Source organism: Macaca nemestrina, chromosome 11 (genome assembly GCF_043159975.1).
Source record: "Macaca nemestrina isolate mMacNem1 chromosome 11, mMacNem.hap1, whole genome shotgun sequence".
Taxonomy (NCBI): Eukaryota; Metazoa; Chordata; class Mammalia; order Primates; family Cercopithecidae; genus Macaca; species Macaca nemestrina.
The window spans coordinates 87,526,120-87,548,265 of NC_092135.1; the positions used below are offsets into that span (position 1 = coordinate 87,526,120).

At 38.0% G+C, this 22,146-nt stretch overlaps 1 protein-coding gene across 2 annotated transcripts; it reads right to left on the reverse strand.

Annotated features, from left to right (window-relative positions):
* Positions 1–1,346: 1,346 nt before the first annotated feature.
* LOC105468232 (solute carrier family 40 member 1) lies at positions 1,347–21,035 on the reverse strand. 2 transcript variants are annotated; one of them, XM_011718332.3, is made up of 8 exons: positions 20,674–21,035; positions 20,092–20,159; positions 15,357–15,516; positions 13,012–13,127; positions 11,868–11,994; positions 6,089–6,334; positions 4,305–4,952; positions 1,347–2,938 (listed from the first exon to the last, which is right to left on the reverse strand). In XM_011718332.3, exons 1-8 carry the CDS (start codon positions 20,714–20,716, stop codon positions 2,625–2,627), a joined length of 1,722 nt encoding a protein of 573 aa, XP_011716634.1. In that variant the 5' UTR covers positions 20,717–21,035; the 3' UTR covers positions 1,347–2,624. The 2 variants fall into 2 exon arrangements, with proteins under 2 accessions (XP_011716634.1, XP_070929157.1); XM_071073056.1 differs by lacking the exons at positions 20,092–20,159; positions 20,674–21,035 and adding an exon at positions 18,495–18,629.
* Between the last annotated feature and the right edge of the window lie 1,111 nt (positions 21,036–22,146).

Below are 22,146 nucleotides of genomic sequence, written 5' to 3' on the forward strand. Positions count from 1 at the left end.
CAGATGTTTCCAAAAAAGGGGGATATTTCTTTATAGAAATGAAGATGATTTACCTATGTTTAATATGCAAACAAAGGGTGTGTATGCTGAAAGAACCAACTTAATCACCGTAAGAAGCCTGCATGCAACAGAGAAAAGCAGGAAAAAAAAATGTAATGAATTTGTTTTTAAGTGGGAACAAAATTAAACCCTTTTGTAAAATGCAATTACATAAAAAATGAATATTTTCCTATTTCTAAATCTACTTCATTCATTTTAATGACCTAATTGGCTCTGCAGTTATTTGTGTTTGACCCCATATTTAGAAGCTCCCGCATGACACAGCCACACGGGTCACCTACTCCGGCCCTACTTCTATGGTCTGAGGAAGTAAACAACAATGGCTGTCCAGCCCAGCAGCGATTCTTTTACGCTTCCTTCCTTCCTCCTGCTCCGAGCAGTAGTCTGCAAAGGTAAGAGCAGCAGCTGTAAAAATGCCTATTAACTCTTCAACTCCATGCTGCTTCTTCCTACACAGGGCCTCTCTCTCAAGATGCACAGACTAGCAAAATGCCCATATTAAGAGCTGAGGCCTCCCCTTGCTAATGTGGTTCTGTTCATTTTTCAAGGTCATAGGCCTTGCAGTTACAACTGCAAACATTCAGAACAGATCTTCAACCCCAGCCTTGACCCCTGTGGGAGAGAGCAGAGAGCCTGTTCCAGACAGCAGCCAAACCTAACAGAGGCATCTAGTTTGCACAATCATCATGAACAGATCTGTAGCTGCAGGGTGATGCCAAATGCTCTCAAGTTCTCAATTTTAGGAGAAAGGAAAGGAGACTCTGATCAACTATGTCTGAGTCCAATCTGCATCCTTAGGACTGATCACAGTTTAGATCAAGTCCCCAATAAATGTTTCCTTTATGTAGAATGTGGCTCTCTGTAGAGCCAGCAGACATCTATCCTCAGCTCCCCGTCATTACTAAGGTCCAACCTCTAGTAAAAATGCTAGCTTGTCTTGTAGTTCACAAAGTAATTCCCCATGGCTTCTCTTATTTTATTCAACCAGGAAAGTTGAAAGGTAGGTAGGGTTGTTTTATACTATCATCTCCCATTTACAGAAAGGAAAACAGAAGTAAGAACTTAAAAGTGCTTAGTGTGGCATATTCAAAGTCAAAGAGAGTGCTGGGCCTCATGTTTACTACACTTTTATCCAGGCCACCATAAACTAGAAATATGAACAGGGAGATAACACTAAAAATTATGACACTGAAGCCCTTTATAGAGAAAAACAAGTTATCCAAAACAGATGTTCTGTAACAAAAGCCTTGTTAAATAATTGGGGAACAGAATTCAGGAAAAAGAAATTAAGATTTTAAAAATATTTTTATATAGAAATTTTTTACAAAGATTTTACAACATAGCAAATCATTATGTCATACTGTAGAAAGATTAAGCAAAGGATTAAACTCCAAGGATAAAGAAAGTGCTCATAGCAACGTATTGCAGTCTCCATGAAAGTGCATATAAACGGTTAAGGCAAAGTACCATCTTGGTACAGACATGTTGCAAACTGACTTTTAATACAATTTTTAAAAATATATACAAACTTTTTTTCTTCTGTTCTTCTCAAAGCCATTTGAAAGGGATACTTTTATGAATATTCTTGCTGTAGAACAATGCAGAAATAACTTCTGGGTATAAAACAGTAAAAATAAAAATATTCTACCTGAGTGTGTTAAAAGTAAATCAAGTGATTCACAACCTTTACAATTGTGGGTTTTCTACATGTAACTTGCGAGGCTGAAGGCTTACACCCTCATGTTCTACAACACAGATCACTAATGATGGTAACATGAGTTAAATTGGGATTCTTGCCCTTCTATGTGGCTTTTGGCTTCTAGGTTCTATGACCAAACTATTAACATATTTGAAGTCTGTATGCACTCATTGTGTGATAAATCTACTTTACAGCTTTGCTTCTACCTGCAGCTTACATGATAACCATGCTGTGAAGTGCTACATATGCTTAATACAATATGTTGCCCCATCTGATAATAAAAATACAAAGGTGCTCTTTAAGCTAAACCATAAACCTTATTAGAGAATTCTAGTTAAGTGTTTTGTTTTTCCACATACATGTAAATACCTTCAGATCAATAGGATCAATAAGGAAAATATTGGTTATCAAAATTTAGTCTTCATACTTGAAGAATTTGTTTTTAAAATATAACTAAATAAGATGCAAAAAATAAATTAGCTAGTCTTGAACAGGAGTGAGTTTTGCAGAAAACTGACATATCTGAATTCTAGTACAGATAAGAATCTGCCAAAGGATAACTGAATTCACTCTTTCAGGTAAGATTGTATCTATTCTTGAGAAATAGGGGAATTCAGTGTTATCATTATAGTCTCCGTATTTAAACTGAGTTTTTCTTTTCCAATTTTTTTCCATGACTAAACATAAGGGAAGTTAACCAGTTCATTTCTGCTGACTTAGGTTTCCTAAATAGCTTTTAGTCCTCAAGGCACAGCTGTGGTAAAAACGGAGAGAAACACCTAGCCATTTATTGGAATTCTGCAGTACAAAATAAGCACATGTGCTCTATACAATCTAGTAACAGGATAGCAACAGTTAAACTGTCTCAAACAACAGATGTATTTGCTTGATTTTCCTTCCTAACTTCTTTTGCATCAGGACCACAAGCAAAGAGCTTATTTCCCAGAGTATTGTGGGCAAATCGGAAATACATAATGTGGCCCATTGCCACAAAGGAGACTGAAATCAATACGAGCAAGCCAAAAGCTTCAGGATTTGGAGCCAGGATGACCATGATAAAATGCAGAAGATCAAGAAGATAGTTCATGGAGTTCTGTACACCATTTATAATGCCTCTTTCAGATTCAATTACATTTTCTTGCAGCAACTGTGTCACAGTTAAATCAAAGGACCAAAGACCTATAATAAAATGTTTTTTTAAAGATTAGATTTTAGTTTACAGGCATACATTTCAAATTACAGATAAAAATCAGTTGACATATGCAAAATACACATTTCAGCCTGACTGTCTTTAAGCCACCTTAAATATACCATAGCCTTGCCTTAGATAATTATTTTTCATAAATAAATATTGGGTTATTAGTGGCCTCAATAAATGATTTTTACAGTCAACAGACAAAAGGAAGTCTAATCAACAAACTTCTTAGTTCTGTTTTTCTGTGACACAAAAACAAAACTTTGAAGTCAGAGACACACTAAATCCCATTATAGTATAAATACTAGTATTTTTAAAGTTTCAAATGACCTAATAAATGGTTATGGTTAAAGTGTAAGGAAACTTTAAACCATTGTTACATTACTGCTAGAGTTCTAAAGCCCAAACAATAAAGCTGTCTTGCCTGGAAATTAATATCTTCAATAAATTAATGAACTGCTTTGAATCACAAGATAAAAAGTTTCATTTCAAGAGTGAATTCAGAGATAACTCATCAGTACTCTATTAATGATTACTTAAATGTTGCTCTGTAAGAAGTCTTTATGTTTCCTTCCAGGGCTATAAAATCCATTTGTGTGGCAAAGTATATAATAAATACATATTGGCTAGAGAAGACCTTTGAAGGATTTTTTTTCTTACTTTCACATCTTCTTTTCACATCTTACTTTCACACTAAAAACATAATGGGAATATTCTCTAAACTACAGTTTTTTTTGTTAGGGTTATTGCAGTATCAATACTCTACTAGATGGCAGTATAATTAATATAGCTAATATCTTTTATAAATTAAGTTACATTTAAAAAGTAATCCCTTGAGCTCAGTAATTCAAGACCACCTTCGGCAACATGGCAAAATCCCATCTCTACAAAATACAAAAATTAGCCGGGCATGGTGGCACATGGCTGTAGTCCCAGCTACTTGGGGGACTGAGGCAGGAGGATTGCTTGATCCCAGGAGGTCGAGGCTGCAGTGAGCTGTGACTGCACCACTGCACTCCAGCCTGGGTAACAGAGCAAGACCCTGTCTCAAAAAAAAAAAAAAAAAAAAAAAGGAATATTTAAGAGACTCATTTAGAAAAAATGTTCAAGCCTGAACCATGTTTTAAGTATATGTACATAATAAGGTAAACAAATACAGGTTTTCAAACTATAAAATAAAATATAAAACAAAATACATATATAAATATGTAAAATAAAAATTTCATAATAGTGGGTTTTGCTTAAATTAACATTTAGGGAACATTTCAGATCATTTTATTAATGGATTCTCTGAACCTACATTACAAAAAGACACTTTAGTTCATTAATATATAAAAAGAGATTTCTTACCGATTCTAGCAGCAATGACGCCTGCAAACAGCAGACTGACGGAGATTATGGGCACAGATTCAGGACTTGTCTCTGGGACAATATTAGCAGAGTTAGACCCATTAGACATGTATATTTCAGTTGTAATAATGGTTTCAGGTATCTTCGTAGGTGTAATTGACTCTCCTTGAATGAACCTTGATCGGATATCTTCAAAAGGAGAAACGGACAAGTCCAGGGGGCTTCCAGGCATGAATACAGAGATCACACACAAGATCAAACAGGAAAGCTGTGCCAATCCTGAGATCAGACCTGTCCGAACCAAACCACATTTTCGACGTAGCCAAGTAAAAGCTACAGTTCCCATTATTCCAGTTATAGCTGATGCTCCCATCAAAATACTGAGGATGGAACCACTCAGTCCCTGAGTGTAGGCGTACCCTGTGGTGATGCAGTCAAAGCCCAGGACAGTCATATAAAGGAAAGCAAGACCCATGCCAGCCAGAAACACAGGCTGGTTGTAGTAGGAGACCCATCCATCTCGGAAGGTACGGAAGGGCTCAGCCATCTGGGAGGCACAAGTAGGTTCTTGCTCATGTTCAAGCTCATGGATGTTAGAGTCTTTCACACCCATTAGATGAGTTCCCTCCAGGGGTTTTGGCTCAGTATCTGTTAATAAAAGGTATCATTATTTTGTTGGGGAGGACATGTAGAAATAAAAGCCAATTATTAATAGTATTTTTTTCCTTCTATTCCCCTCCCCAATGGGTACCCTTGGTTATACATTATAATATGTATTTTCTTTTACTAATAATCTAAGAGTTCCAGCCAAGGAATAATCATCAAGTGTCATTTTTATTAAATAAACAAAATACTATTGATCTAGCCCTCTTTTTTTTTCCTCTCTCTCTCTTGCTCTTAGGAATTATACTCCCACCAAAGTAAACAGCAGGAAAACTCACCAGATAAAATATAAAAATTGTCTAAGAAAACACAGCATATTGGCTGGGCGCGGTGGCTCACGCCTGTAATCCCAGCACTTTGGGAGGCCGAGGAGGGAGGATCACAAGGTCAGGAGATCGAGACCATCCTGGCTAACACGGTGAAACTCCATCTCTACTAAAAATACAAAAAAAGTGGCCAGGCATGGTGGTGGGTGCCTGTGGTCTCAGCTACTCGGGAGGCTGAGGCAGGAGAATGGCATGAACCCGGGAGGCAGAGCTTGTAGTGAGCCGAGATGGCACCATTGCACTGCAGCCTGGGCAACAGAGCAAGACTCCATCTCAAGAAGAAAAAAAAAAAAAAAAAAAAGAGCATATTATTTTCTGGGTCCCTGCAGAGTTGGGTAAAATATTCCATTTACCCAGAAGCCCAACTGCCTCTTCTCCAGTGAAATACCAATCTTTGTGTCCTCACTCCCTTCCACTATCCTACAAATGACCACATAACTCCCTCCTCACAGACTCCAAGGGATTCTTTCATTCTCTTTTTTTCCCCACTTTTGTTTCCCAGGCCTGACTTAGCTTTGCCCAGCCATCTCTCAAGTAATTGAACCTCTATGACTACTGCTAACATCAAGGAAGAGGGCTAGGCGACCCATTCCAACTCCACTAGATTCAACCCAGATTTTTTTCCCTAGATCCTCAAAAGCCTGCTCTTGCCTCATCTACCAAAGTGATATATTTAACCTCATCCGGCCCCCACTGATAATAAATCCTGATACAAATTCAAAATAGTTTTGATCTTCACCAACATTTAAGGTCTGAACATGAGAACAAAAGGAGTGATCATGGTGTTCAGTTTACCTTTGTGTAAATTCAGCTGTTTCAATTCAGTTTCCTCTTCTTTAAAAGCAGCTTTCACAGCTAGAGCTGGGGTTTTCTGGTAAACCTTCCAGAGCAGAAAGTACTCCACACACATGGATACCAAGTTCCATCCAGAAATAAAGCCACAGCCGATGACTGGGGAGCCAAATGTCATAATCTGGCCAACAGCCATGGGGGCCAAGATGTTGGTTAACTGGTCAATCCTTCGTATGGTGGCATTCATGTCTAGAGAAGCAGGTGAAAGAGGCAGGTAAGTGTACAAACCCATCAAAGACTGCCCATTTACACAATACAAACCTGTAAACCAAGAGTACAGATTACTAAAATGTGGTTTTCTAAAAGCACATTTGTAAGAAAGCCATTTTGTTAGAAAAATATTTGTTGTTTGGGTCAAGTCCCACTAAATTTGCTTCAAAAATTATAATTCGCTTGGAATTGCATAAATCAGTCTAACAGCTTTTTAAAATGAATACAGCAGTAACTCTACATTCATTTTTTTCAACAAATATATGTTAAATGCCTATTATAAGCTAGGCATTATTCTCAACAATTCTTAACACTGTAAGGAAGACAAGCAACATCCTTCCCTATCTTCACAGAGTTTATATTCTCACAGGAAAGAAAATACAATAAATCAACAAGTGTGTGTGTGTGTGTGTGTATGTGTGTGTGTGTGTATTCAGAGAAGGACTCACTGAAAAAAAGCATCACAGCAAAGAGAAGCACTGAGAAGAAACACTAGCTTGGTCACATGAGAGATTCTGGAGACCTCAAAAAAAGGAGAACGATAAGGGCAATGCCTGAATAAAGCTTATTTAAGAGACTGGTGCCAACCCCAGGGGAACACCATTTGTATTTTCAGTGAGTCATACCCTGGAGCACAATGTGAATGCTTCCCGTGGCCTTATGGAAAGTAAGGTACTTCCCAAAAAATGGAAGTGGAAATAGACAAGTCTTTTGGATATGTTTTCACAAAAAGAAGAACAAAGAACTAGAGTACCAGAGAAGGAAGTGTGCTAAAGATAGGGATTTTTAAGAGGAGCAAACTTAGAGCAGGATTATGTGCTGCCTGGAATGATACAGTAGTTAAGGGATGTAATCTGAATCTACCACATAACTGAAGGAGTTGTTCTTAGACAGGAACACAATTCATCAATAGTAACAAGAGTAGAGGCCACATATATAGCTTCAGGTACAGGTAGGAAGAGAGATATGATGGTGGAATCACACAGAAGCTATCTTCTCATTTCTTCCATTTTCTCAGCAAAATACAAAGCCAGGTCATTGATGAAAGTGAGGATGGGGGAGAAGGACTTGAACATGCGATGAGAGAGGAGAAACAACTGTGAATGGTCCTCTAGGAAAATGGAGAAGGAAAGAATCAGAGAAAAAAAAAGTGTGATTATCTGGAAGCATGAAAGGACCAACTCTGTGGCCCTGAACCTCAAGTGAGAATACTGAGCAAGTTCGTGCATTTTTTTTCCAGCCATGCTCTACTGTGGAGAGTTGGATTTAACCATAGTCTTACAAAATAAAAGTGACAAAACGAGAGGGGGCCAAATGAGCTAAGGATATATGCCAGGAGATGATCATATAATCATGACTGGCCTTGAAATTTAAGCTGGGTAAGAAAGAGACAAGAGAGAGGTCATGGACAGTGAAAAGGCAGTGGAATGAATGGTTTGTAGGTGCCAACCATATTGATGGATTGTTGAGGCTGTGGTAGTGAAGAAGTTGCTGGAAAGATAGAAGGTGATTTTTCAAGATATGGATGCCTAAGACTGAGATTATGGGAGGAGAGAATTTAGGGGTGATAATAGTCTAGAATTTGACTATGGGAATGTATTCCTGAGTCAGAGTGGAGGACAAAATAAATAAAGAGGAAGTTAAAAAAATGTCCAACACAAAGAAATGATATATGTTTGAGATGATAGAGATGTATCTCCATCTCATCTTATCACAACATCCCTATGTACTCCATAATAAGCACAATTATGTATCAGTATAAAAAATTAATTAAAATAAAATAAAACCAAAAGTTTTAGAACAAAAAGAAAGTGATCTACTTTCTCATTCCCTGTCTCACAGAACAGAGTGAAAATTAGTGAGACAAGTCTTAAGCAATCATTTGGGTCACCTTAAGGGAAAAGCAATACGTGACAAAGAAGTACATTAACAGAAGATTGTCTTTATTCCTTCTGTAATTCTTCCTGGTCCTCAATTGCTTTCCAATTAGCCCTATGAGTACATATTGCATATATGATAACAGGAGAACTTTGACATATTTCACCTTTCACTTGAGAGGCAAAGGCAGCCTTCATTGATCTTACACTGGACTGCCATTGCAGAGGCTTCACTACCATCTGCCTCCCACTAACTAATAAGTTTCCAACTCATAAGCCAACAGAGAAGTGTGGAATTTATCCAAATAACTCAATAATTGGAATCCAAAAAGCAAGTAACTAAAGAACACATATATTTGAATCTTAAAGTCCCAGAACGACAACAATAAATTATTTTAGTTAAAATTATTTCTTACTCTTTCACTACTTCAGTTTTCAAGAGCTCGTGGAGCTTCCCAATGTCACCAATTTCCATCTTTTATATTATACTTAGGAAGTTAATAATATGTAGGTGTCAGTAGAAATGTTGTATTAGAAAACAGCTTTTAATTTTTCTGATTCAGAATGGATAAAATATTTTTTTAAAAAAAAGACTTAATCATCTTACTGGTAGCAGGCTAGAAAAGAATCAGTCTTATGAATATGCAAATATATGTTCTTTACCAATTTATGTTTAGTCTTACATAAGCACACAAATATGTGTTCATTTGATTCCAATTTAACTGTTCTCAGCTACAGCTGTGGCACAGAACATGACATTAAATAACTACTTATATTATAATGGGTATATTACATCTCATAGAAGAAAAAAAATTTTTTAATTTGCTAGCAGGTTTGTCTACTTCATATATGAAATAGATTTTTAATCAATACCACACAAACACAAAATTTATCTGCCATACATACTTGATCAAGCTAACTGTCAGATTATTTTTTAGAATGATGGGCAAGAAAAATCTCAGAAGATGCTAATAAAGAGTGAGCCTCAAAAGAAATGGAGGAGGAAAAAAAGCAATAGATGCAATTAAAAAATCTGGGAAAAGGAAGTAAGATTCAAACGTGGCACAAGAGTAAGTTATCATAAAATATTGTACTAAATCAAGCACCTAGAAAATACCTAATTAGTTAACAGATTAGTTGGCAGTATTTATTTGAAAAAATAACACCTTTTCTGGAACTAAACTGGATAATGACTGCTGTATTTTGGACTGATGCCACTGAAATTCTAAAACTTTTTAACCTTGGCAGGGAAAAATTCCTCCTGTTCTTTTACCCTCAGTGATACAGCTTCTAGTTTTAAAACAATCTCTAAAATTAAGAAACACTGTGATGAGGAAATGGGAGCAATCAGCTCACAACTTTTACTTTTCATGCGCATACCCCTCCCCTTTCACCCTCTACACATAACACACAGGTGAAGCCTGCCCGGCCTAGGCCCCTACCTGGGTTTCTTTGCCACAACCTCAAAAATCAGCCTGCATAAACACAAACCATTCCTGCCTAGAGTAGGTGCGTCTGTGTACAGAGACACAACCTCACAGGAACCCAAGGCAGCAGGGGGAGTCCCTTCTAGATGTTCTTTCCCCCTTCTTTGTCCCATTTTTTTTTTATCCTCCTCCTTTTTCTCTATTCTCCTTTAACTCTGCAATAGCAGAAATGGCACAAAAAATCCATAATTAGATACTTGCTGAACTTCAGAACTAAAGAAGTTTCTGTTTCCTGTTTTGAAACATGCAGAAAGTTTTCCTTCACTAGTCCACCAGCCCACACTGCTGGCTGGATGTGAAAGAGCACCACTTACTAAAAGCTAACGTAGAGTGGACAAGAGTTCAACAAACATCTCACTTCCTTTCCTAAACTTGGAAAACATCAGAAAGTTAGAAAAAGACTGAATAGCCTAGATTCTTCCACTCTGCAATAATTCATAATATAAAGAGAGACAGCTGAGAAACGACCAGTCATATTTTTGTTGTTATTCTGGGACATCACTTCATAGAAAAATCCCACAGAGTTATGTGGGATGTTTGTATTTATATTTATGTGTGTATATACAAACACACACATACACACACAAGGACAAATTACAAGTTATTAGGACAAGTTAAAAATTCTGGTTAACTTTTTCATATTTCAGACTTTACAGAGTCAAATGAGTTAGTTAAGATCAGTTAAGTGAAAGAAAATTATTTTTTTTTCTTTTCATTTTATCTATAGCTGCTGCATAAATTATAGAATAATCATTGTAAAAGTCAACTACATTCCAACAAATATATATGTGATCTATTGTCAAAATATATCCTTTTGTACCCTTTGAATTTTAAAACATGGATATATTTTACATGCTTTAAATAGTGTGTTAAAAAGAGAAAGTAAACAAAAAAGGACAAGTTCGTCTAGTTCAATGTGACAAAAAAGACATGAAATTATTCCTCATTATAAATGATCACAGGAAGAAAGTAAATGAGAATCATGATTTTAGCTCCAGAGAGAATTTCCTGTGATACAGATTCACACATGCTAAATTCATCTTACATACACACCATCCTTTATATCAATCACTGTGGGACTTCTGACTTAATAAGAATACTGCAACCACAAAGTGATGATTCAGGCAAATTCTTCTTCTTCTAGACCTTCCACAGACTTTGTTCTCCTTCACTCACCCCTCCTTTCTAACTTTTTTTTTTAACCAAATGGTCCAAACAAAGCTGTTTGCTAATCCCAACACATAATCTTGCCTTCTGCATCCTGGGATAAGCCATTTAAGTCATCAAGAATGGTTTACTTGTCTGTCAGGAGAGTTGGGTAATGTGTGTGTTATATGCATTATCTCAGTGATCAGCAGAGTTGACTCAGCTGATCTGACAGGTAGGGAGGTGTACCCTTCCTCCTTTCCCCTGTGTAATTATCAATCCAAATTCTGTCTGTGTGTCATGTGAGGGGACAGCAGGCAATAATGAGTGAGGGAGGTTATTCTGAGCCTAAGTAATATTGACAGAATAGGACATGTTGTTTGTAAGCATTCTTCAGATGTTCTTTGACCACTTATTTATATTTCCAATGGACAACTAAGATGGTAAGCTTCTTAAAAACTATATTGTGTTCTCTATTTCTTTGGTATTTGTAACAGCAATTATATTACATTGTACATAATGTAATAAAAGTTATAGATTATAACTTTAAGGTAGAAGATTAACTTCCAGAGTCTCTCCTACAATTAAGTTGTTTCCATTTTATTTAGAGAAAAATAACATCCATATGATTGATAAGCATCAGTAATAACATTCATAGGTATGACCAGTAAAATCTCATGTCAGATTTGCACTGTTCTAAGTATTAACATTTAGAAAGTTGATTGAATTTTTTTTTTTAAAAAAAGGAAAGAAAAAGTTATTCCATTTGCCAAGTTTGCGTAGGATAAAAGAGAAGTTAGCTATTCTATAAGTTAACTTCATAACAGTGAGATACATCAGCACTAAAACTGACAATAAGGTAAGAAAAAAAAGTATGCTTTCAATTTATCATTCTTAAAAAATACCCAGAACAAAAATAAAAGGCTTACAGCCTCATTTATCATCACCAATTTAAAGTGAATCCTAACATGCCCATTTAATTGAAAGAGAAAACCAAATTACTTGCTAGTTTGCTTCTGTCTTCTCCTGCAACAACAACAATCCAATCCCTTTGGATAGTGATTGCAGTAGCTGTACTGGCCAAATTTGCAATATTTGCAATAGTGATGATCAGGATATAGCAGGAAGTCTAAAGAATGACAAGAAAACATTGAGTTATAATGTCACTTTACCACACTGTACATATGTCACTAAACAAGGTAGTTTAAAATGGTCTTTGGTGAAATAATAAAAAATGTATTTTGATTTCATTTATAAGAAATCATTTTACGTTATATATATGAAACCGAATGAATACCAGTAGTCAAGGGGCATAATGTCCTAATCATATCATCTAGATCATCTGTAGTACACATAATATAAAAATTGTAATAGTCAGGTGAATACAGCTATAAAATGTAAACACAATGGTGGTTTTGAACACTTCTCCCACAAATATTGCCTTTGAAAAGAATGTTGAAGGGGAATTGAAAACACCTGTATTTAAGTCATAGTTCTGACACCTTCTAGTTGCATGACAATGGGCAATCAACTACGTCACTTTGCCTTAATTTTTTCAACAAAACAAAGGCAATAGGCTCAAAGATTTCTAAAGTCCTACCTGGTTTTGCAACTCTATAATATCAATCCAAATATACACAAGAAGATTCAATATGACACCAAATGCATGGTTTATACCACACCCCATCCCTCTCCTCTTTTCTACCAAGCTTTTATGAAATCACAACATGAAAAGTTATCTGGTTGACATTCCCAAACAGAAGTAACAATTATTATTGGAGAAACACAATTATGACTGACTAATATACAAATGGATAACATTTCTTAAATAGCACGAACAAAGTATAGGTCACTAAAAAGTTGAAAACAAACAACTGAATTCTACAGTAAACTCTTAGAAATGCCAATAAAAACCAATAGGACAAAATTTAAATTCAAACAATACTTAATGAGTGCCTGTTGTGGGCAAAACAACAACAAAACAAACTATAGAGGATATTACAGTAGACACAGAAATCAATATTAAAAGGTTACATTCGCAAAAAAAAAAAAAAAAAAAAAAAAAAAAAAGCTTCAAAATATTTTCACCCTTTACCACTACCAGATATTCAATTTTCTGCCATCAAAAATCTCATTGAGAACTTACGAGAACCCATCCATGGTACATGGTCAGAAGCTCATGTTTATGTAAGAAAACCATCATCAGGATGATTCCACACAGGATGACTGAAACATTCTGTACCACCAGCGAGGTCTGGGCCACTGTGCAGAGGAAGAGACAAAGTGTACATTACATCAAAATGTCTCAGTGGGACTGTTCTTATTCACACATAATTGTTCTACTATAATACATTAATACACAGACATAATTATTACCAGATAAAAAGAAAATCTTTCTGAAGTCAGTCCTGCCTCAACTACTTCCAATACGACCCTGAGGATCACACCAGGCCAGTAAATATGCAACCAAAATGATGAAGTACCACAAGTTTCTCTGTTCATTGAAGTCTATCATAATGACTACATTTTCATTTGGCTTATCTTCTTAAACGTTTAACATAAACAGAGCTGTAGTATGACATAGATATGATCCACATTTCAGCTCTTTGTTGCTTAAGGTAAAACAATAACATGTACGAGGTTAAAGAGGAAGTTATGAAGTCCACAACCTCCTACATGGTAGGCTGAATCTGATAATATGGTATGGATAAATAGAAAAGACACACACAAATTTGCCAAGAATAAATCAGCAGTGTATTTCTTTGCATACTAATGCTATTTGCCATTGCTACGAAATTATAAGCTACCCCTTCCATCACAGATGGCAATTCTCTAAACATGAAGCACCCATATAAACAAAGCGCTGGAGTAAGGACAGATAAAGACAACTGGTAGCCTTTTCTCTGCCACTCAATAGGTAGATGATCTAGGACAGGATACTCCCTAATGTCTCTTATGCCTGCTTCTAGAAGGTGAGGATGGTAATACCTGTCTTCCTTACTTTACAGGGTCATAATGATGCTCAAATAAAACACTTATGAAAGCAGTTTGGAAAATATGAAGTTCTATATGTAAGGGATAATTACAGCTCTTGTCTTCAAGGATAATATAGTTCATCTTTGCTTGGAAGGTCATATCAAAGACCCAAGAAAAAATAAACTGCTTTCTGAAAACAGTCTGATATAAAATCTCAACATATAACTCTTTCATTCACTCATGCATTCATTCACTGGATAAGGATCAGATGTCAACCAAATAAGGTTCTTAGCTTTTGGGACCCTACAGACCAGAAGAAGAAAAGATACGTGAACAGATCATTATATTTGTGTAAGTGCAGAGGTGTTAACAAAGCCTCAGGGGAACACAGAGGAAGAAATGGTAAACTCAGCCCAGAGGTATCAGGAAACATTTTTCATAAACAGTAATATATGAGTTGATTATATAGGATTAAGTGGGAAATTGTTATCCTACCACACTTTTCTTCATCCAATTCAATATTCTTTCCTAATCTATGATTGCAGTGCTCAATAATCATTAGATTAAAGGTTTCTATGTATAATATTCCTATGTTCCTATGTATAATGATACAAAGAAGTAATTTTTTTTCTAGATTACAGAACTTTTTTCTATATGTGTTCTGGTCTACTCATTCTAAAAACAGAAATATGTTCACCCTTGACCATTTTCCTACTAGTATCAAGTCCTAGAATTTGATAAGCCTGTTGCTCTGTGTCCAGAAGCAGTCATCTTGCACTGAAAGAATGAAACCTCAATCTTTTGCCAACACCTAAGTCAGGCATGGTCAGGTCTTGGCATTATCAACTGAGCAATTCAAGAAAATTTACCCTGAATGATTATCCGTATTTCCCTTATATACTGGAAAATTTAATTGCTCAATTACTTTCTTTCCTATATAAAATGACATGATTTCAGGACTAATGCTTACAACAAATATCAATATATTATTCTTTCTTCTTTTTCCCTACAAAATTTATAATTCAGCTCTTTGTGATCTAAGCTCAACTATTCTCCCTTGAAGCTATTCTTAGTTTTCAATTCCCTTATATACACTCTTACATGAAACATAGTAACCAAAGAACAGATGTTAAAGCTGTCTCAGGAACATCACACTAAAGGGACTCCAGTGCAAGTCATAGTTAGGCAGCCTGAGTTAAGCAAACTTTTAATGTTTAATGTGGTTCTCAGAAAAGTGCTACAAGGTTAATCATTAACATATGAAATTTATGAACAGCCAAAGATAAAAAATCTATTAGGTCAATGTCCAGGCATCCCAACTTTGTGTGGGAGCCATGGGACCCTCCATCCAGAGGTGGTGCCATCTAAGCCCTCGTCCCTCAGGTGTGGCGTGCAGACATTCCCTGGGTTGGCCACAGCTGTTTCTCTCTTAGTTTGCTGTTTCCTTTGTTACAGAGGTAGCTCAGGCATTGCTCCCATGAATATAAGGGCTTTTAATTATATAACAACACTCACCTTTAAGTCTAGCATTCTTGTCCACCCAGTCACCGATGATGGCTCCCAGGACCAGAACAGACCCTGCCACCACCAGCCCGTAGACTGCTGTCAAAAGGAGGCTGTTTCCATAGAGCTCTACCAGAAACACAGACACCGCAAAGTGCCACATCCGATCTCCCTTAAATGAAAAGAGAAAATGTTTTGATGGAATATTTTTCGTTCCTAGTCTATTGTACTCAGGAAGTTGCTTCCTTATCAAAAGGGCACTTCCTGGCTACATTATGAGACTTTCAAAGTCAGTAATTACTCTTAGATTGAATACTGATCAGATGTTGAAACTGTTCATCCCAGCACAATGGAAAATATTCTTGCCCAATTATTAAGTAAACTTGAAAAGGCAAGGTATTAATGAACGGTACATTCTCTTTGTCATTCTAGAAACAAAACGCAGTTTCCAGGCACAAGATGGCTTTTTGATACAAAAACGTGTTCTCCTGTGTGGCAGGTTTCTCCTGAGGCCTGGAATTTGCCTATCTTGATTGCAGAGGCATAAAGTAGTTTGCTGTTGAACCAGAAATCAATCACAGTATAGTTCACAAACATTAGTATACCTTGAACATCAAGAAAAAGCCAGTTTCCCAATTTGTAAAATGATAGGAATGGACTGTATGATCTCCAAGGTTTCTTTTACGTCTAATATCCTAAAACCTATGATATTTCATAAAGTCATAATTTGAAAGTCATAAAACAGCAGAGCAATTGGAAAGAGGAGAGTAACAATGGCAAAGTCTGGCACTGCATAAACAGTGATGTCAGAAATAAACTTAAATGCATAAATAAGTAGTTAACATTTTAATACAGATGAGTTTTGAAAGGGGGAAAAAGGTACTTATTTCTTCACACAAACTCCGGAGAATACAGGGAATTTTGGAGGTCATTACCGTGAAATGTGATTTAACAGAAACTTTTAAGTGAATTAGGCAAATTAATGTCTTAAAAAACCTACAGTGGACCTTATTATCAGATTTTAGACTCCATCCCTAACTTCCGAAATTAACATTAAGGAGGACAACCATATTCCATCATAACTTATCTCTGGGAATCACCATAGGAAACCAAATTCCAGGCCTCATAGATTTGACCCTATGGAAACAGTTATACTCCTAGTTCTTCCCAAAGTCTGTTAACATCCTCATGAAAAAATCCATGTATTAGAAGCAAATACTATCCTGGTATGTCAAATTATTTTAAAATTTTAATGAAGCCAGGATAATAACTTTATACATTTGAAACTTAAATTGATACATGTTAGCAATCATTTACAAAAATCTTTGTGTAGACCAGTAGTTCTCAACTAGAGATGACTTTGCTTCTCCTACCCACACCCCACCTCCCCGGGGGATCATTTGGCAATGTCTGGAGTAATTTTGAGTTGTCACAACAGCAGGGGGGTGGAGCTGTTACTTAATCTTTAACCCGAAAAGCAAATTTAGATTTGATTAGAATAAAATGGGATGGGGAGAGGGGAGGTAATTTATTCTAATCTCCATTCTTCTGAATAGGTCCCAAGGAAAAGACAAAAACACATAAATGTCCCAAATGATAGGTTGCCTCTGTCAGTGAATTTTCTCTTTCTTAACATACAGGTTAAGAAACACTTTTCTAATACTGTTGCTTCTTTCTTTTTATCTTACTCTTACTGTATTTTTTAATTGTCTTAGAGTCCTCTAAAGCAGGCCATCAAGACAAATACTATTAAAATTTTGAATCTTGCTTATTCTTGTATGCCATACCACTTCTTTGATGGAAAGAAATAAATTGCTCACATTACCCCAATTTCCAACGGGTTTAGGCTTTAAGAAACAACAGATTCTATGTTCACAAAAAGCCCAAGATTTGCGCAAAGTCTATGTAAATATTGAACAAGTGCCCATCCTTCCTTATTTCTATTTCTTGCCTTCCCACCTATCCTCACCAAACTTGGATGACCCGTTTATGTGTCCATGTACCCCCACTGGACTGAGAGCTGAAAGCAAACCTAATAACTGTCCATGAATGATCATGGTCCTTAATCCACTTAATGAATACTTACTAAGTGGCTACTATGTACCCGACACTTGCAGGCACTAGAGCTTCAGCAGTGCACAAAAATCACAGTCCATGTTTTCATGCAGGTCACATTCCAGTAAACAGAGACCAAAAGCAAATCTAGCACAGGGCACGTGATGCTATGAGGAAATATAAAGTAGGATGGAGCTGGTGGTGACAAAGGCCTCCATGAACAAAGAAGTGAGGGCTGTTGGAAGCAAGGGCTGGAGAAATGCAGACATACTGGGGTTTAAATGGAGAGAGTCTATAAGATCATGATATCAGATATAAGCAACTGGCCCCTCTTTTTCACTGTCTTACATTGTCATCTTTTTGTTATTAGATATCTTTTCTAAAGTCCATACTAAATCGTATTATAAGCTCCTTGACAATAACGTATTATAAGCTCCTTGACAATAACAATAGTATCCATTTTTTTTTTTTTTTAGACAGGGTCTTGTTCTGTTGTCCAGGCTGGAGTGTAGTGGTGTGATCACAGCTCACTGCAGCTTCAAACTCCTGGGTTCAAGCAATTCTTCTACCTCAGCCTCTCAGTAGCTGGGACTATAGGTGTGCCTCATGACACCTGGCTAATTTTTAAATTTTTTTGCAGAGAGAGAGTCTCTCTATGTTGGCCAGGCTGGTCTCAGACTCCTGGGCTCAAGCAGTCCTCCTGCCTCAGCCTCCCAAAGTGCTAAGATTACAGGCGTGAGCCACTGCACCTAGCCAGGATCCACTTCTTACACTACTTTGTATTTTGACAGTATAGAGTAAAACGCATTGATCCATTGGCAGATAGAAATGAAGTCAGAAATAAAAGGCATTCAATCCCATACAAAACTAACCTGAGGCAACCTTCTACTCTAATGCCCCTATGTTCAGTGTATAAGAAATCATGATTTGGCAGGGTGGGATGGGAAATGCATATATATACATATACATATATATATATATATATATATATATATAACACATACACACACACAGAATACAGAAACATAAATGTTTTGTTGTAATAAAATCAGGCAGAGTACCACACAAGAGAAAAAACATAAAAAGTATAATTACCTAGTGTTAGACACATTCCTCTTTTGCACTCCTTTGCAGTGGAAAGGAGTAAAAATCCACTAAACCTTATATGATTGTAGTTGCTGCCGTTTGTTTAATCCAACTTTCTCATGAGAACTTCCTTTGCTCGACTTACTGTAAAGTTGGGATAAGCATGTGTCACCTTTCTTGTGGGACTTTTAATGAACATGACAAAATATCCTCCTGGAACAACGACAGTGCCACTGGTTTTCTGGCAAATCTGACCTCCTAACCTATTAACCAAAGGTCACATAAACCATAATCAGTATTTGGAAGAGAGGCATCTTCTTCCTCTAAGAGCTAGGCCAGACCACAGGCTGAGAATTTCAGATACTATTTCCATCACCTGTTATTAATACTTAATATTTACTGAATTAAACTGGGGGAACAAACTATTGCTTTTGATTTATTAAGGGTTGTTTCACTAGGTTTCTACTTAGCATCATCAGCTGTTGGAATTAAAACAAACTCACACCAATTCCACTTTGTTTACATGTATTTGCAGAGTCATCCCTGCGTAAGCCTCTGGTAAGATAGGAGCTTGCTTTTGTAAAATGTCATCTATAAACTGCTATTTCTTACAGAGCCAATAATGTAGATTAACAATTTCTCAAAGGCATTGGGTATAGATTTCGTCTTCCAGTGGTTTCCATCCATGTCTTAAGGATGATCCAATAAAAGTTTCCAATTTAAAAGGAAAATAACATTCAAATAATTTACTCTCAAAATTCTTTCCATTCTTTTTAGTTAAATACATATGAGCCATGGAGAGAATATAGCCAGATGTATTGCTTTTAAACAATAATTGTTTAATGTTAAAGATTTTAATCATCATTAAACATATATCTAGCACCCTTCTAGTTTATTATTTTGGGGAGAGAGTTTTAGGAGCCCAGATCTATAGAAACACTAGGTCTTTTCCAAGATGACCTAGAAAGTCAGAGGGAAAACTGTAAATCCATTGCTGATATTCATTGGATGATTAATTTTAAGATAGCCTCCAATGCCCCAAACTTTATCTAACTATAGATAACATTTTTAAAGATCAGAATTTTTGTCATTCAGATATTTGTTCTGGGGTCATTTATGTTTCAATTAATCTTAGACTGTTATTATTAGCCTAAGTCAGTCACTCTACCATTCTATTGTATTCTCATGGTGCTGCACGCTGGAACTAAATTTTAACAAAAAAAAAATTTTTAAATGTGAAGAAGAGAAGGTATATGAAACATCCATCCATCTTTTGTAGCAGATATGTCTATTTACTAAGGCTACTAATGCAACATACAATTTAAAATTTAAAAACAAGGCAAATATTCCATTCCTTGTTAATCTTGTCTGGATAGTTGTCTGTCTACATAAACTACGATGATCTGATAATTAAGTTGTATTAGCTAACACTGATGGAGAAAGATCTTCGACGTAAATAACGTTTTCCATTAAAGCATGTGTACTTGGATGATTTATTTCTTTAACTGCTTGACAAAACTGGAAGTTGGCTTAATACAACTGGCTGGAACGAAAGGAAATTAAAAAATTGCGCAACTATGTTGTAAGACTATGCATTCTCACTTACCCAAGTAGACAGAGAATGACCAAGGTAGAGAAGGAATTTTGCAGAGGTCAGGTAGTCGGCCAAGGATCCTGCAAAGACACAGGTGGGGAGAGAAAAAGCGATTGTAGTCACTTAATGAGCTGAGGGCAGAATGCTTATCCATTTGATCTTATTAGAACATGATTATTAAAAACTATTTTGCGGGACAAACCACGTACATTTTATCAAGTTACCTATGAACCGATGTATTTCGTTCACTTAATACCATTCACTAAATTCAGCATCACCTAGTCAATAACTGCCCAACTTTGCATTTCACATACAGTGAAGAAACTCTTGTTTCAACATTCTTTTTTGTCTTTTTTTTTTTACACAAGGCAATCCAAACTGCCCAGTCTACTCCATCCGTGCCTGTGTGCAAACCCCTTTTCCCACACCCTGAAGTTCCTTTCTTCCTTAACGTCCACCAAATATAAGTCAAAGGATCTTTGACAAAGCTATGGTTCACAGCAGAGCCACATTCCTCCAGAACCTGTGTAGAGTTGCTTGTCTCCAAAGCCCAACCTGGGTTTCCACCATATGCATTCGGTCAACGGCACTCACCACAGCATCCTCTCTGGCGGTTGTGATCTCCTGCCCTGGTCATGACACTGGGCGACCCCGCTGGCTCTTCTGCGGCGGCTGCTGCTCTCGCTGAGGTGCTTGTTAACCGGAGTGCAAGGAACTGGAGATAGCACCTCTAAAAACACAACAGCCTTGGGCAAAGGGACCACAACGACGACTTTGGCAAAGAACAAAAGAAAAGGGGCCCGGGGATTTTCTTTTTTCCTTCTTTCCAAACTTAGCTAACACTGTAGCTGAAGTTGGAAAGGCAAAGCCTTATGGAAGCGGGTTGGGAGGCTCAGCAGGTCCTCCGAGCCTAGCGGACGCCCAGAGCCAGCTCTCCGCCGCCGCCGCCGCCGCCGCCGCCGTGGGCCGGGCCCAGCTCTTATACCGAGTAGAGGGCGGAGCTCCCTGAGACCGCCGACTGGGGCCGCCCCGTCCCCTTCAGGGCCGCCCGGGCGTCCCCGCGGCGCGAGGCGAGCTTCCGTCAACCCTGCGCGCTGGGCCGTCCCCACGCCCTTCCCCGGAGGAATCGCCCGCCCCGGGCTCAAGCGCCCAACCGGCCGCAGACACCCTGCGTGGATTGCGGAGACCTTCGCCTCGACCCGTTCCACTCCCTGGGTTTTCCCGCCCTCCAGGAAGCCGCGAGGGCAACCTCGGGGGTTGGCCGTGGGGCTGGGAAGGGGAGGAAGGCGCGTGGAGCCGGCGGGGCGGCGTGGGGAGATTCTGCGAGAAACCAAGCGTCAGGTGCTGGAAGAAAGCGCTGCGCATCGGCTACCCGGCCGTTCAGGGAAAGGGCGGCTGCCGAACAGTAGCAGTGCAAAGCTCCAGCCCGAGCTTGGTGGGTGGGGATTCCTTTTTTAATGAAAGTAATTTTTAATACAGGTATCTAAATAAATATAATTCATGCCACAGAGGCCGCTTTCCTGGCCTTCCCATTCCCGCCCGCGTGCCAGCAGAGAATGCCTTTCCTTCCCCGGACTGCATAGCAGGGCTTCCCTCAAAGAACCAGAATCAAAGGGCAGGAAGGGGGCGCAAAGATCAGAGTCCATCCCTCTTCAGAGGGATGGCTTGCAAACGGAGGCTTGCAAAGGTGAAGTCCCGCGGCGAGTTGCAGACCTACCCGTATCGCCAAACTGGGGCTTCCAAATCCGTCCTGGAGACAGAATGAGGACGCTGCAGCCCCAGCAAGCCCTTCACCATCATTCCTTCTCCCTCTGTACCCCTCACCCCGCCCCAACGCGCGCGTCCCTTCCCCACCTAACCTCCAGATGCCCCAGTGACAGGCTTACCAGGATTACCGGTTGTCCCAGTTGTGTCCCTGGATCTGTCCCTGTCCAGATAAAGCCATTCGGTGGCCTCCTGGAGGGTGAGGTGAATGACTCTAACACCAGATTCTAGCCTTGGTTGACTTCGTTTTTCTCCTGCTGTGCCAAACCAACCCCTGGGGCATACCAGCCCCTTTTGCCAGTA

Bases quoted from the DNA above. Each gene is read 5' to 3' on its own strand.
- LOC105468232 (XM_011718332.3), bottom strand. From the start codon at position 20,716: ATGACCAGGGCAGGAGATCACAACCGCCAGAGAGGATGCTGTG. The intron at 13,128-15,356 runs GTGAGTGTTGTT...TCCTCTGCACAG, and splicing joins CAAGAATGCTAGACTTAAAG to TGGCCCAGACCTCGCTGGTG. The intron at 4,953-6,088 runs GTAAACTGAACA...TTTTATTAACAG, and splicing joins ACAGCTGAATTTACACAAAG to ATACTGAGCCAAAACCCCTG.